Genomic DNA, 15,491 nt, shown 5'->3' with positions numbered 1-15,491 from the left:
GACACGAAATTGCTTATACATAAAAGTTGGTTACTCTGCCTCTATGGTGACTAGGCTATATTATGTTGGATTTTGGACAGTCAGTTTAATAGCAAGTATCATGTTGGTTTGGTTTTCCAACCCCCTGTGCAGTTGAAAATTCATGTGTAGCTTTTGACTCCCCCAAATAATAGCCTACTATTGACCAGAAGCTTTATTAATAATATAAACAGTTGGTTAAAACATTTTATATGTTACATGTATTGTATCCTGAATTCTTAGTATAAAGTAAGTTAAAGAAAAGAAAATGCTATTAAGAAAATCATAAGGAGGAGAAAGTACACTCACAGTACTGTACTGTATTTGTCGATACTATAAGTTTATGTTGTCTGTTTATAAGATGAATCCTCTGTCTGAAATGGCAGGCAGTTGTATCTCAAGGTTTATGGTATTGCAATACACATAATTAAAAATATTTGAGAATCCTGAGTGATCACTTTTTACTGCAATAAGCATATTTACAGAAGAGGTAGATAGCCCATGTGGAGACAATTAGCATCACATGACATTTTTTTGTTGTTGTTAATGGAGTCATGCTCTGTTCCAGTGGCTAGAGTACAGTGGCATCATCATACCTCACTTCAACTTCAGACTCCCAGACTCAGGCCATCCTCCTGTCTTAGCCTCCTAAGTAGCTGGGACTATAGATGCCGGCCACCACACCCAGCTGATTTTTCTATTTTTTGTAGAGACAGGGTCTCCTTTTGTTGCTCAGGCTGGTCTCAAACTCCTGGCCTCAAGCAATCCTCCTGTCCTTGGCCTCCCAAAGTGCTGGTATTACAGGTGTGAGCCACAGTGCCCTTGGCCTCACATGGCATTTTAAGCAGACACGTACAACACTTGAGCTCACTTTAATAGCAAAAGGAGGTAGCTACAAAATTATTACAGTAGTACAGTATGTACTACAGTTAATTTTATGCAGTTATGATTTAATACTTTATGTTTCCTTACATGACTCTTGGACTACAAATGGCATTATGTATAGTCTGTATGCTTCAGTTTTGATCAATTTTGACTTTTTAATGATAGGTTTGTATCTATTTTATGGTAGTAAATAGTAAAATAGACTATATATCTATATATATTTTATGTATCTATATATATTTTATGTATTCATGACATACCTTTTCTTAATTTTTTTTGTTATTTCTAGACTATGTTTACAAGGTTTTTCAAATTGTTTAAAATCTCAAAAATTTTTCCAGTATATTTATTGAGAAAACCCATGTATACGTGGATACACGTATACATGGGTACGTATCCACGTATATGCAGTTCAAACCCATGTTTTTCAAGGGTCAACTATAATTATTTTTGTTCTTATTGTCTTCAAGAAGTGTGGATACCTATAATAACTTAGAATGTTTAGGACATGGGTGCTCATCTCAGAAGAATATTTTAATTATAATTTTCTTCTTGTATACTGGTGGGAACTTACCTCTTTTGGTTGTTTGTTGTACTCCGCAGTTCTAGAGAAGTCTCACTGTGCATGTGGGGTGACTGGAAATGCTCACCCTGAGGCTGCAGTGAGAGTTGTCCAGTCCATGGCTCGGTTCATGGCTGCCTATTTCACCAATCAGCAGCTTTGCATTTTGCCACCTCACAATGTGAATGTTCTTCCTCCACTTCATATTAAAACAGGTAATATGGTAAACAATCATTTTCTCACTTCTCTTTTTGTACATAATAAAATATTTAAAATGATACAGAGATCATTATTGTATGGAAATAGCACTATTCTAGCATAGTGCCTAACACATAGGAGGTGCTCACTATTAATATTTGTGAAGGAGTGGAATCTGAGAAAGGTAATTGCTTAGATTTGTTTTTATTGAATAGGATTTTTTATTATAAAACTTGGGCAAATTGAGATTTATAAAGCTTCATTTAAAAAAAATTTTTTTTAAAATATTTCTATTTAGGCTAGTCAAGTGAAGCAGTGGAAGTGGAGAAGGAACAAAACCTGTAACTGCTTGTGATCAATTACTTGTAAATACCACTGCACTTGGACTAGCATAAAGCTTCCATTTTTAAAGTAAAAGAGCTGCCACCTTCATTTATATAAGAATGTGGACATTTAGCAAATTTCAAGTGTGCTGATTTAAAATATAATTTTATTTTAACAATTTACTTCTATAATTTTATTTGGAACATTTACTTTTTAAATTTAATAATTGCATTTATATGGTCAAAGTACACCTAATCCTGTGCTTGGACTCAAGTTCCTGGCTGAAGTGATCCTCCCACCATATCCTCCCAGGTAGCTGGGACTATGGGCATGTGCCACCATGCCCAACTCCATTCTACTAATTTTTATTAAGTGCCTGCTATGTGCCAGTCAGTGTTCTTAGGTGCTACAGATTGCACAACATGAAATTGATAATATGAAAACATTTGTAGTTTTTTTGGTTTTGTTTTTCTAAGATGTCTGAAACAGATTTATCCTAACTGCCATGAACAAAACAGATAAATGACTTGCTCTTTTATGGGGTTTACATCTAATAGGTTGAGACAGACAAATAAATGAATATATAAGTAACATATAACAAATAGTGATAATTGTTATGGAGGAAGTTAGAGTAATGCAATGTGACTGGGTGGCTTTTTTAGATTGGGAGTTTCAGGAGGCACTCTCTGAGGAGTGAAATTTAAGTTGAGCCCTCAATAACGAAAAAGTGCCATCCTTGTTATACATCAGGGTATACAGCATTCTAAACTGAGCTTATGCAAAAGCTCCAACTAGGACAAGAATTAGCTTGATGTGTTTGACAAACTAAAAAACTGGTGTTGTCTGTAAACTGTAGGATGAGGTGGAGAGTGACATGAGATGCAGTCAGAAAAGGGGCCAGATGACGGAAGCCATGCTAAGGAATCTGAATTTTAAGTATAATGGGAAGTCATTAGAAGGCTTTAAGCAAAGATGACGTGAACTAATACATATGTAGACTAGAGTTGTACAGGTTATAATGTAATTAAAAATGTAATAGAGGAAGCAACAAGTGGTCGGCTAATGTAATCATAGAACCATGATTTTTGAACTATGTATTCAGCCTCTTATGTTCTGTGATTATCTGAGGATGTGGGTAGGAGTGGAGGACTATCCTCAACCACCTGGGCTACTTCCACTGCAGTGTTCTCTAGTCTTGTCTGGGGTTTTTCAGGAGGTGCTGGATCCCCAGAAAGTTGTGCATGAGGTAGAATCAGAAGGGAAATTCCCTAGTGGTCCCCTTTCTAGTAGGTCCCTGTTGCCCTGGGAAGAAGAGAAGTTGGTCCTCAAACAGGTGCCTCACTTTCTTCCAGGATCTAGACTGCTTCCCTGTCTCCCTCCCCCATGTCCTATTTTACTTGGTTAGACCGCAGATACAACTGCCTCTCCCTGCCTTTTCTCTTCAAATATAGTCTGTGCTTCTTTCTCTGACCTCATGCTTCCTTCTCAAACTCTCAGATTTATATAACTTATTCCCTCATTCATTTGACATGGTTTGTTATTACAGTGGTTTTTGTATTCAAACTCTTTTTTTTTGTCATAACCTAGGCATATATCACGTGTTCCCTATTTTTGGTAGTAAAGTTTCTGACAACAAATTGTATCCTTAACCCAAATTATTTTACTGATAAAGACAGGCAGTATTTCATGTCGTTTTCAGAAAAATCCAAAAAGAGTAAAATCTTGGTACTTAGAAAATTTGTCTCAATTTCTTGTCTTTCTTATCCTGCAGTATTTATAGGACTTTTGCTGTTTGCTTATGATCCTTAGCTTTACGGGTCAGTTTATGTACCTAAGGAAGACACTCTAGGAAGAAAGGTGATAGAATTATTAAATTGTTCTTGAACAGAGTCATAAATAGTCACAAATGCCCAGAGACATACCATTTTTTTCCCTGTGTAAATATCTTCCCAGTGAGAGGTGAACGTAGTAAAGAAGGGTTTTTGTAGTCTCTCTTCCAATGCCCCAAATTATAATTATTGAAAATTTAAATATCTGAAATTTTGTATATATTCTTTAATTCCTTTAGTTTCTGAGTATCTTGAAAAATGAGAAAATAAGCAGTCTTAACTTAGAATACATTTCATGTTAATTTTTCTAATCAGAACTGATGGTACAATGTACTGAGGATCTGAGTAGCTTATTTTGTGTAATGTTTAAAAAAGTAGTAAACTTTTCTTTGTGTAAAGTAGTAAAATTTTCAGAAAATTAAATCATTCAGGTTATTTAAATCGTATAGTGCCTTGCTCATAGTAAGTAAAAATTTAGTCAATCTCCTGGCTCTTTTGCCTATGCAGAATCAGACATCTCAGTGATTGAAAACGTTTTTGTTTTATGTAGATGTGTTTGTCAAAGAGCTACAATGTTAATACCCGTAGGGATGGCCTGTATAAGTGACCTGAGAAACTAATCATTTAATTTCAAGAAGTAGAAGCCCATGTATCCTATTTACCACTTTTATTTTAAGAGAATGAGTGAAAATCTTATCAACATAGACTTTTATTTTTTTTTATTTTTTTTGAGACAGAGTCTCGCTTTGTTGCCCAGGCTAGAGTGAGTGCCATGGCATCAGCTTAGCTCACAGCAACCTCAAACTCCTGGGCTCAAGCAATCCTTCTGCCTCAGCCTCCCAAGTAGCTGGGACTACAGGCATGTGCCACCATGCCTGGCTAATTTTTTCTATATAGTTGGCCAATTAATTTCTTTCTATTTATAGTAGAGACGGGGTCTCCCTCTTGCTCAGGCTGGTTTCAAACTCCTGACCTCGGAGCAATCTGCCCACCTTGGCCTCCCAGAGTGCTAGGATTACCGGCGTGAGCCACCGGGCCTGGCCCAACATAGACTTTTAAAATAACATGTCTGTCCTCATATTTTCAAGTTGCTTTATCACAAGTTACTTCCATTTAGGGAAAGGTACAAAAGGCTAAAGGGAAGGATATTACTCTTTTGTATTAAATCCCAGGACAAACTGAAATCTTGTCATTTAGTCAGGGTTAGTGAAAATTACACTTTTCTATGTTCTAATGAATACTAATGCATTGAACACTTAATATGTTTGAGTATTACCTCAAATTAGTCTTTTATTGTATGATACTATGGATAATGCAAAGTCAGATAAAATGAAACCTCTGCCTTCCAAGTTTCATAATCTAGTATCAGATATAGGCATATACTTCCAAGCAGCCCATGGTAATAAATTGTACATTGTGACCCAGTATATATAAATGTTTTTTTATGTATGTACATGTTATCTGACACAAAAGTTTCATTTAACAGTATTAACCTTTATTTTGTGTAAGGCACTCTTATATTTTCTATTCCATTTCTGTTTTTTCTCTTTTCTTTTCCATTTTTTAAAGAATGCAGACATTTGTTTCATGGCCCACTAATGAGGCACATTCTTCAGTGTTAAACTGTTCTAGAGCATGTTTAATATCACTTTAGCCAATTTTGTATGTATCTTCCTTATTGTGGTTTTGTGTAGAAAATACTAATTGAAGAGATAAATATACCCAGGTAAGAAGGCATAAGTTTTGGATTTTTGTAATTGTAATATCCATTTTCTTTATTTTACTCACAGAGCAGTCCCTTCGACTTATTCCTCTGCAACATTCTAAGGTGGCCAGTGTTGTTAGAGATCAGAATCTCTCTAATGTATGGACAGTTGAATATGCACTTGAATTATTATTTGTTGGTGGCCTGGTTCCAGAGGCTGTGTGGTTGGCACATAAACTTGGAGACTGGAAGACATCTGTTTCAATTGGTGTGGCCTTCCAACTGTTCTGTAAACATGATAGCAATTTTATGAGGTATGTATTTTTAGGCAAGCTTGAGTTAAGATAAAATATAACAGTACCTTCTAAAGTATTTTCTATTTCTCTTATTGCTGGTATTTACATATTATGTGGAATCCTTAGTTTAGCATTGTCAGTAGAACTTTCCTCAATGATAGAAATGTTGTATATGTGCTGCCCAATATTTGCCACTAACCACAAGTAACTATTGAATTGTGGCTAGGGAGACCAAGGAATTTGAATTTTCAATTTAATTTTAATTAATTTAAATTTCAGTAGCCACATGCAGTTAGTGGTCACTGTGTTGGGCAGCTCAATAGCTTACTTAATTTGTGTTAAAATATTAGCACTATAATCCCCAATCCCTGGGCTGTAGACCAGTATTGGTTTGATCCATGGCCTGTTAGGAACCGGCCACACAGCATGAGGAGAGCACTGGGTGAGGAATCTGTATTTACAGTTACTCCCCATCTCTCACATTAGCATATAAGCTCCGCCTCCTGTCAGATCAGTGGCAGCATTATTAGATTCTCATAAGAGAACAAACTCTACTGTAAACTGCATGTGAGGCATCTAGGTTGCACATTCCATATGAGAATCTAATGCCTGATGATCTGAGGTGGAGCTGAGACAGTGATGCTAGCGCTGGGGAGCAGCTGCAAATACAGATTATCATTAGCAGAGAGGTTTAACTACACAATAAGTGTAATGTGCTTGAATCATCCCCAAACCATTCCCCTCCCAGGTCCATGGAAAAATTGTCTTCCATGATACCAGTCCCTGGTACCAAAAAGGTTGAGAACCACTGATTTGGCATGTTAGTATGTTAGTAATACCGTTATAGGGCTTATAGTAAATGGGAGAGTTTATCCAGATAGGATTTGCATTTTAAGCTAATTAATCTCTCATTTTTAACCTTTCTGAATATTATAGCATTGCTGTCTTTTATATATTTTTCAATTCAATATTCAACATAGATTTATTAACTGCTCTGTTCCAAGCTCTAGGCAAGGTATTTTTAGTGGATATAAACTTCAGTGGCACATAGTTTCTATACTTTCATAGAGAAAACAGGCTGAATGTGGTGGCTCATGCCTGTAATCTTAGTGCTTTGGGAGGATGAGGTGGCAGGATCACTTGAGGCCAGTAGTTCAAGATCAGCCTGGGCAACATAGCAAGACCTTGTCTCTATGCTCTTAGCTGAGCATAGTGGTGTGTGCCTGTAGTCATAGCTACTTGGGGGGCTGAGGTGGTAGGATTGCCTTGAGCTCAGTAGTTCAGGGTTATGGGCTAAGATTTCTGAGCTAAGATCGTGCCACTGTACTCTGGCCTAGGCAACAGAATGAGATCATATCTCTAAAAATAAATAAATAAAGTAAGAAAATAGGACAAAACATTATTATAACTTAAATAGTATGATAAGAAAAGTGCCAGTGGTGCAGTGGGGAAGGTGATATCAAGTGGGGGAAAGTGGGATATCAAATGGTTTATGTAGGAGATATCATTTGTGATGGGCATTGACAAATTGGCAGTCTTGACAAATTGAGCAGCTATAGGGAGAGAGAACATTCCAAGTATGTGCAAGTTTTCATTCAGTTTGGATAGAGTACATATTTAGGGCAACAGTTGGAAACAAAAATGGGGAAATATATTAGGATCATAATCATGGAAGCCCATTTAAAATATTTTCTTTTCTTTTCTTTTTTTTTTTTTTTAATTTTAAAGAGATTTATTTTCAGCCAAATTTGAGGACCATGACCCGAAGCCACTGCCAAGAGGCCTTGGGCAAGTGGACTCCTAAAATATTTTCTTGAATATTTCTTTTTAAAATGTAGGATGAATTCAAAAAGCGAATTCCATTGTTTCTTAAAATTTCATATTTCTTGATGTGTGAAATCTTTCCTTTCTTCAAAATTTGGATTCATTTCCCTTAATTTGTTATCATTTCAGGTCCAAGAAAAAGGGTCTGTATCTACCATTAAATATAACTCCAGCACATATTTTTCAGGAAAAACTGCAGTGTTTTTTAGGTCAGCCAGCCTCTTTGGAAGCAAAAAATGAAATGGGCACTAAATATAAACAATTTACAGGTATGTTATCTATATAAGGTCTGACACATGTATCAAGCTAATAGAAACCTTATATTTTTAAAAGGTTATAAATATCAACAAATGTTAACACTTTGAAATAAGTTTTTCAAAAATAAAAGTATAATATTTATAACTAATCATAGGAGCATCCAAACTTGATGCCAGCTCAAAACACCAGGATTAATAACTGAATGGTTTTCTGGTTTTCCATACATACTTTTATGCTAATTGTATTTTGCTTCATTTGGATCATTTTCTTTTGCAGTCATAGCGTCATAGAATCTAAACCTGGAAGGGTATGTAGAAGTGATTTAGTTCAACTCTTGCCTTGTTCATAAATCATAGATATTTTTTACTTGAAAATTTCAAAGTAGTATTCAAAAATTAAAAATAATATATTACATGTATTATATATATTTACTTAGGAATCCTATAAAATTTTTATGTTTTGCAGATGGAGGAATTTAGACAAAAAGTAATATAATCAGTTATTTAAAGTTGTATATTAAATGGTAAAACCAGGATAATTGTGGGGCCCTCGTGTTTCTTTTAGTGCTTATTATGGCATTAAAAAGTGAGACTTCTAACTCTAGATTCCTGAAACATAACTTTTTTTGAGAGAGAATCCATAATACTTGGAAATCTAAATGTAAACTTTTCTTTGAAAATTTTCTGTGTAGTTTTTTTTTTTTAATTAATGAAAAGATACTGTTACTACATGATAATTGAATTTTAAGAAAAGGACTAAAAAAATCCCAAATCTGAACTTCTAGTTCTGGCATTATGTTGTTTTAGATGATGTGAATACTCTCCCACAGAGTTAAGAAACTAAGAGCAAATAAAAACTCAAAGGATTCCACTCCTAGATATTACCCAAAAGAAATGAAAACATAGATCCACCAAGAGATCCATCCATGAGTGTTCATAGCAGTTTTTTCATAACAGCCAAAATACTGGAAACACCCCAAATGTTCATCAACTGGTAAATGGATAAGCAAATTGCAATACATCTATAAAATGGAATAACAACAAAGAGGAGCAAACTACTGATAACATGTAACAACACAGATGAATTGCAGGACCATTACGCTAAATGAAAGAAATCAGAAACAGACCATACATATTGTATGAATCCATTAATGTGGCATTCTATAAAAAAACTATAGGAGCAGGAAACACATCAGTCAGTGGTTGCCTTGGGGTAAGGGGGAGATTGATAATAAAGGAACATAAGAAAACTTTTTTGGAGTGATGAAAATGTTCTAATAGGCCTGTGTAGATTTGTTAAAATTTATTCAACTGTATACTTTAAAAAAGGAGAATTGTATTATATGTAAATTACACTTTAACAAATCTGATTTTAAAACAAAAACTTCAGTAGGTGGTTAAAGTTATTAGACTAGTTTAAGAGTGAATTAGTGAACTGGAAGATGAATCTGAGCTATATATACCTACAGAGCTACATATCTGTATACATATCTGAATCTGAGCTATATATACCTATATAAAGATGTAAAGATAAATATATACAAAATATATAAAGATATAGAGTTGAAAAATATGAAGGAGATGTTAAGCCTTGTATATAGAACAGAAAGATAATATATGTCTAATTGGAATTCCAGTATATCTGCACCAAATTCTGGACAGTGGCTACCTAAATTGCATATAGCAAAAATGTTAATATCAGAAAGCATAATAAGTCAGTACATGAGTGTTTATCATATTCTATACAATATGCTTACAATATTTCAGAATAGAAAGAAACTCTAAGTTTCCGATTCTACCACTTGCATCTCCTTGCATTTTGCCTTCTGAGACATGTCCACATATATATAGACATTTACATAGTTGAAGCCATATTATATGTACGGCTATTTTGTATTTTTCTGTTTTCTTCTATTAACTTTTGTTATTATAAAAGTACCCCTCCCCGCCCCATGCCCTTAAAAAAAAATTTATATATATATAAATTTATATATATATAAAAGTACTATCATGGGACTATTAAGAAAAGAAAAAAAAATTACTCTTCTACTGCATTAACATAATATATATTATTTTGGTGTCTTTCTTGACATTCTTTATCTCGTTAATATTTTTTCAAACTATTATTTTTTACTCAAAACTATATTCCAGGAATATTTTTATTGTATAGTTGTTACTACAATATCTTATCTAATTCTGGAAAAAAAATGTATGCTCTGATTGCCTATAATCTTTACAGGAGAGTTCATAAATTTCTGTCTATGAGTTTGGATGTTTTGCATGTCAACCATTATGTTCCTTCTTGGCAGTCAGCTTTTTTAGATTTGAAATTTTATTCTACAAAATACGATGAGAAGTTTAATATAAATTTTAATTTTTTTTATCACATTTTGCATTTGGTAGATCCCATTGAAGAAGAAGATGCAAATCTGCTATTTGGTTCAGTGCAAGAAGTACTGAAAGCATCAGTTATGGCTGATGCGGATATTCTTTCAGAGACATTTCAGCTTCTGATAGACTCTGCCAAGGACTTCAGTAAGAGACTGTGGGGCTTAGTGCCAGTCGGCTTGTATCTTCCAGCTCCTCCATTGTTTTGTCCCCAGCCAGCTATTCTTAGTGAAGTAAGCTGAGTGCATTATCTTTTTAACTAATTTAAAGTTGATTTTGTCCTATTCTTAAAATAATCAGCTTGATAATAGTCATCACATTAAAATGCAGGTTCTGAAGACAAACTTCTGGGTCCCAGCTTTGTTGTTTACTAATTGTATAATCTTAGGTAATGTACTAAACTGCTGTTTAATTTTCCTTATCTGTAAAATGCAGGTGATGATAGTACCTCTCACAGAATTATTGTGAAGAGTAAGTGAGATATCCTGTAAAAGCTTCCAGCTCAGGACCTGGGACATATAGTAATTATTAAATGTTAAAACCATTGTAATAGTATGGAAAAATCAAGAGATATTTCTCAATATCTGGACTTTTGAAAAATAGCATTTGTTTAGGGTGACAAATAAAATAATGAATGTCAGAATTGCAAGCCATACATTATTTCTTATTTTGACTTATTTTGATAAATCAAAAGACTTATTTTGATTTTTGACTTGAAATGTCATTTTTTTCTCCTGCACTATTTAACTCATAGTTGTGTCTTATAAATAGCAATACTGTATTCCCCTCAGGAACTTTTCCTCTTCTCTTATTAAAAATTATAACAATTAGCTGCTTTTAAGATTTAAAGTGTTATTGTAAATTATTTATATTTATATTTTTTAAATATTTGATTAATACTTTGAAGTGATTCTGGTATTGTTTCTTTACTACTTCCCGTTTCACTATTTCAACTTCTATCTGTATCTAGATTTTTCTTTACTTCTCATTTGTTATATTTAATATTTATTTTGTTTGTTTTATTTATTTGTTTATTTTGAGACAAGAGTCTTGCTCTGTCTCCAGAGTGCTGTGGTGTCAGCCTACCCTCACAGCAACTTCAAACTCCTGGGCTCAAGTGATCTTCCTGTCTCAGCCTCTCAAGTAGCTGGGACTACAGGCGTGCACCACCATGCCCAGCTAATTTTTATTCTATTTTTTTAGTAGATACTAAGTCTCACTGTTGCTCAGGCTGGTCTCAAACTCCTGACCTCAAGTTATCCTCCTGCCTCAGCCTTCCAGAGTGCTGGGATTATAGAACTGAGCCACCACACCCAGCCTAGAGTTATGTTTTGATAGGTTAAAAATATTTCACTTGTTGCTATTACAAATATAATATATTACAAATGGCAGGAATAAATAGTCCATGGCATTTTTTAATAATTTATCTTTCCTCTCACATCACATCTAAGTCTAAAAATTAGAAGGGGCATTTAAGGTAGTTTTGTATTTTCTGTGCTGATACCAGTTTGAGTAGTCTGAGTGGTTACTATTTTTAATAGTGCTTCATTTTATTATTTTTTTTATTAAAGTAATTTTCAGTGGTAGAATTTCTCCTAAATGTCACTATATATCAATTAGAATCCCTTGTGCTACAAGTAATAGAAAACTTGGTCAAAATGTTTTAAACAATAAAGACACTTATTGACTTATATAATTGAGAAAGCCATGGTATAGCCAAGCTGTGTGAAGGTAAAGAAAAAAAAAAAAAAGAGACAGCCATGGTAGGAAGGTTTCTGACTCAGTTATGTTACCAAAGAGTGAGCTGTTTTTTTCTCTTTAGTTTGTTGTCTAAGGTGTCCTCTTCACCTGAAAACTAGCTCCCTTTGTGGGAGAAGGAAGGGTTCCAACAGCTTCTAAGGATACCTTGTCCATGTCCACAGGAGAAGGAGAGGGACAAAGAAAAACAGCAAAATTATTTATGTCCCAACATTCTAAGCAAGAATACTGAGATTTACTCTGTGAGACTGGCTTAGGTCACATGCCTGTCCTTTAATCAGTCACCTTGGCTAGGGTTAATGCAAGGTACTTCTTGGCATGCAAATAGGACCTTCCTTGGAAGCTGGGGATGTGGTATCAGCGTTCCCTGAATCATTTGGGCTATGTAGGAGAGAGGTAGATACCCAAATAAAAACTGAGTACTGTTAAGAAGTGGGCAGGGAAGAAGGATATTGGGGAAGCAAATGTTTACATACATTATTTCATTCTGTGGAAAAATAATCTTTAGCAACTGGTTTGAATAGCATTTATTCAACAAACATTTATTGGATCCTGTAATACATGTGGGACTTTATTCTGTGCATTATAACACATGAAATGACAAGGCTTTGGTTTTAGGAGTTCTCAGTACAGTGGGAAATAGAAACATAAATCAGTACAGAATAAATTGGTAAAGGCTACAATGGAAATGTGAGTCAAGTGCTAGTATAGCACAGAGTGGGAGGGCTTCCAAGAAGAAGTGGCATTGAATGTTGTAGGATTTTTCAAGGAAGAGGAAGGGAAAAGATATTCTCCTCAGAAGGAGCTCTCTCTTTAACATTCCACCAGTGGAATCAGGAGTGGTGAGCCTTAACTGTTATAGGGTAAGACTGGGATTATGGTCAACTTAGCCCCTTATGTTGTTTGAGGGGAGAGAAATCTTTCCTTGACACTAGCAACAGCTGTAGTTGAAATCTCAGAGCCTATGCCTAAAAATTTCCTTCATAAATTTCCAGGAACATTGTTGTGTGAGAAGCACTAAATACCATTAGCCTATCTTTATTTTCACTTTAACAGTTTAAATTCCTTATAACTAGTCACTGAAATTGATTGTTTTATTTTCTTCAGGAAGATGGTGATGATCTTCTTTTAAAAGCTGAAAAAGATAATCGCCAAAAGGTGTCTGGAATCCTACAGCGTATTCTCTTGCTTTTCCGGGCAGCTCGATGTTCTTTTCCTGTAGCACAGTGGTATATCTTGCAGTTGAGGTGGGCAAGAAAAGTCATGCAGAAGGTATGGAAATGTCTTAGTCATTTATGTGCTGTGTTCACAAAAAATACCAATTTTTATACTATAATGTTGATAATTGTAATATTTTTCTCAAGGAATCCTGCCCTATAAATCCATCAATCTTAGGTTTATTTACAGTAAGCAACCTGGCCAGACCAGGTTCTTTCTGTGAAAGATAAGGACTCTGTACCTGGTTTCTAGGTTAGTTCCATTCTGTCTGGCAAGAGATAGTATAATCCTAGTCAGTTAATTCCAGAGAATTCCAGTTACTTCCCCTGCCCCTCAGCCCTCCCTGCCCACACACATAAATCACTGAAGATTTAAACTCAGTTTTTGGCTTTCTCCCTCTTCTCCCTGAGATGTTATCTATATTTGTGGGGGCTTCTGTGGATTCAAAGCATGGAAAGTTAGAGTTGGTTCCCAGCGGTTTCCTTTCAGTAGTCTCTAGGCACCCCTTGCTATCTTCTGAGATGGGCAATTCAGTTTGATTCCATGGCAGTCATCCCCTTCTATGCTGACTTCCACTGAGCTGTCGATGCATTCTTTATCTGATCTCCAGTCATTGGGTACCTGGTATGTCTCCTTTTCCAGCTGCAGGTCCTTTGTAGGCCCGCTGTCACTATCTAAAATGTGGAAATAAATTTTATCATTTCCAAATATTTTTAATTCAGCCTTTATTAAAATAAAATTTTTAAGAGAGCATATAACTTTAAAATTAAATTTAAAACAAGAACCTACAACTTCTTTTTATAGGAATGTTAAGAGGCACTTTGAGAAGTTATCAAGTATTTTTGAAAATTAGACTTTTAGAGAAAGAAGGTTTATGAAATTTAGAGCCTCTGTAAAAATATAAGTTAAAACTGTACTCATTTGATATTTTGTTATCACAATGGAGACAGAAATAGAGTAGTGGTTGCCAATGGGAAGAGAGGGAAATGGGAAATGAGTGCCCATAGTTTTCTTTTGGAGTGATGAAAATGTTCTGGAATTAGACAGTGGTGATAGTTGCCTAACTTTGTGAATATATACTACAAACCATTGAATTTTACATTTTTTAAAGGTAAAATGTCAGCTGGGCACAGTGGCATGCACCTATAGTCCAAGTTACTTGGGGTGCTGAGGTGAGAGAATCTCTTTAGCCCAGGAGTTAAGACCAACCTGAGCAACCTTATCTCTAAGAATAAATAAATAAAAGATGAATTTTAGCTGGGGGCACAGTGGCTCACTCCTATAACCTAGCACTCTGTGAGGCCAAAGTGGGAGGATCGCTTGAGGTCAGGAGTTCAAGACCAGCCTGAGCAAGAGTGAGCCTCATCTCTATGAAAAATAGAAAAACGTAAGTGGATGTGGTGGTACATGCCTATCGTCCCAGCTGCATAGGAGGCTGAAACAGGAGGATTGCTTGGGCCCAGGAGTCGGAGGTCATGGTGAGCTATGATGATGCCACTGCACTCTAGCTGGGGCAACAGAGTGAAACTCTGTCTCAAAAAAAAGATAAATTTTATGGTATGTGAGTTACATCTCAGTTAAAAATGGTGCCAAAATAAATATGCTGTGCTCTGTTAGTTTTCTACTTCCACCCTAACAAAGTACCACAAATTTAGCAGCTTAAAAGAATGCCCATTTATTTTATGTCTTTTCTGCTTCATCTCAGTTAAAAATGGTGCCAAAAAATAAACATTCTGTGCTCTGTTAGTTTTCTATTTCCACCCTAACAAAATACCGCAAATTTAGCAGCTTAAAAGAATACCCACTTATTATCTTATGTCCTTTGTGCTTCAGAAGTCTAGTCAAAAGGGTGGCTCAGCTGGGTCTATGCTTAGAGTTTCATAAGACCTATCAAGGTAGCAGCAGAGCTGTATTCTTTTCTAGAGGTTCTAGGGGGAAATCCATTTCTAGGCTAATTCAGATTATTGGAAATATTCAGTTCCATGTGGCTATAGGACTGAGGTACCCTGTTTCCTTGCTGGTTCTGTGTCTCTACCTGAGACACTAGTACCATCCTGCTAGTAAATGCCATTAATGTATTTGACAGGAAGTCTGTCATTACTGTGTTTAAAAAGGAATTTGATTAGTTTGCATCTTTTTGGAAGTAACTAGTAGGAGGAGGAAATAAGTTGAAAGTCTCTAGTCTCATTTGTTTGTTTTGGAGAAAGGGTCTTGCTCTGTTGGCTGTGT

General features: G+C 35.2%; 1 protein-coding gene across 2 annotated transcripts in view; it reads left to right on the top strand.

Annotated features, from left to right (window-relative positions):
• CPLANE1 (ciliogenesis and planar polarity effector complex subunit 1) overlaps positions 1–15,491 on the top strand; it is a 110,346-nt gene that overhangs the window by 19,863 nt on the left and 74,992 nt on the right. For both annotated transcript variants that reach the window (XM_076007975.1, XM_076007974.1), the window contains exons 16-20: positions 1,507–1,680; positions 5,607–5,835; positions 7,771–7,910; positions 10,302–10,519; positions 13,152–13,316. In XM_076007975.1, coding sequence (XP_075864090.1) covers positions 1,507–1,680; positions 5,607–5,835; positions 7,771–7,910; positions 10,302–10,519; positions 13,152–13,316 — 926 coding nt within the window. The remainder of the gene's footprint in view (positions 1–1,506; positions 1,681–5,606; positions 5,836–7,770; positions 7,911–10,301; positions 10,520–13,151; positions 13,317–15,491) is intronic.

Source organism: Microcebus murinus, chromosome 11 (assembly GCF_040939455.1).
Source record: "Microcebus murinus isolate Inina chromosome 11, M.murinus_Inina_mat1.0, whole genome shotgun sequence".
Lineage (NCBI taxonomy): Eukaryota > Metazoa > Chordata > Mammalia > Primates > Cheirogaleidae > Microcebus > Microcebus murinus.
The sequence above is the reverse complement of the archived record's forward strand: the minus strand, read 5'-3'. Positions and strand labels throughout refer to the sequence as shown.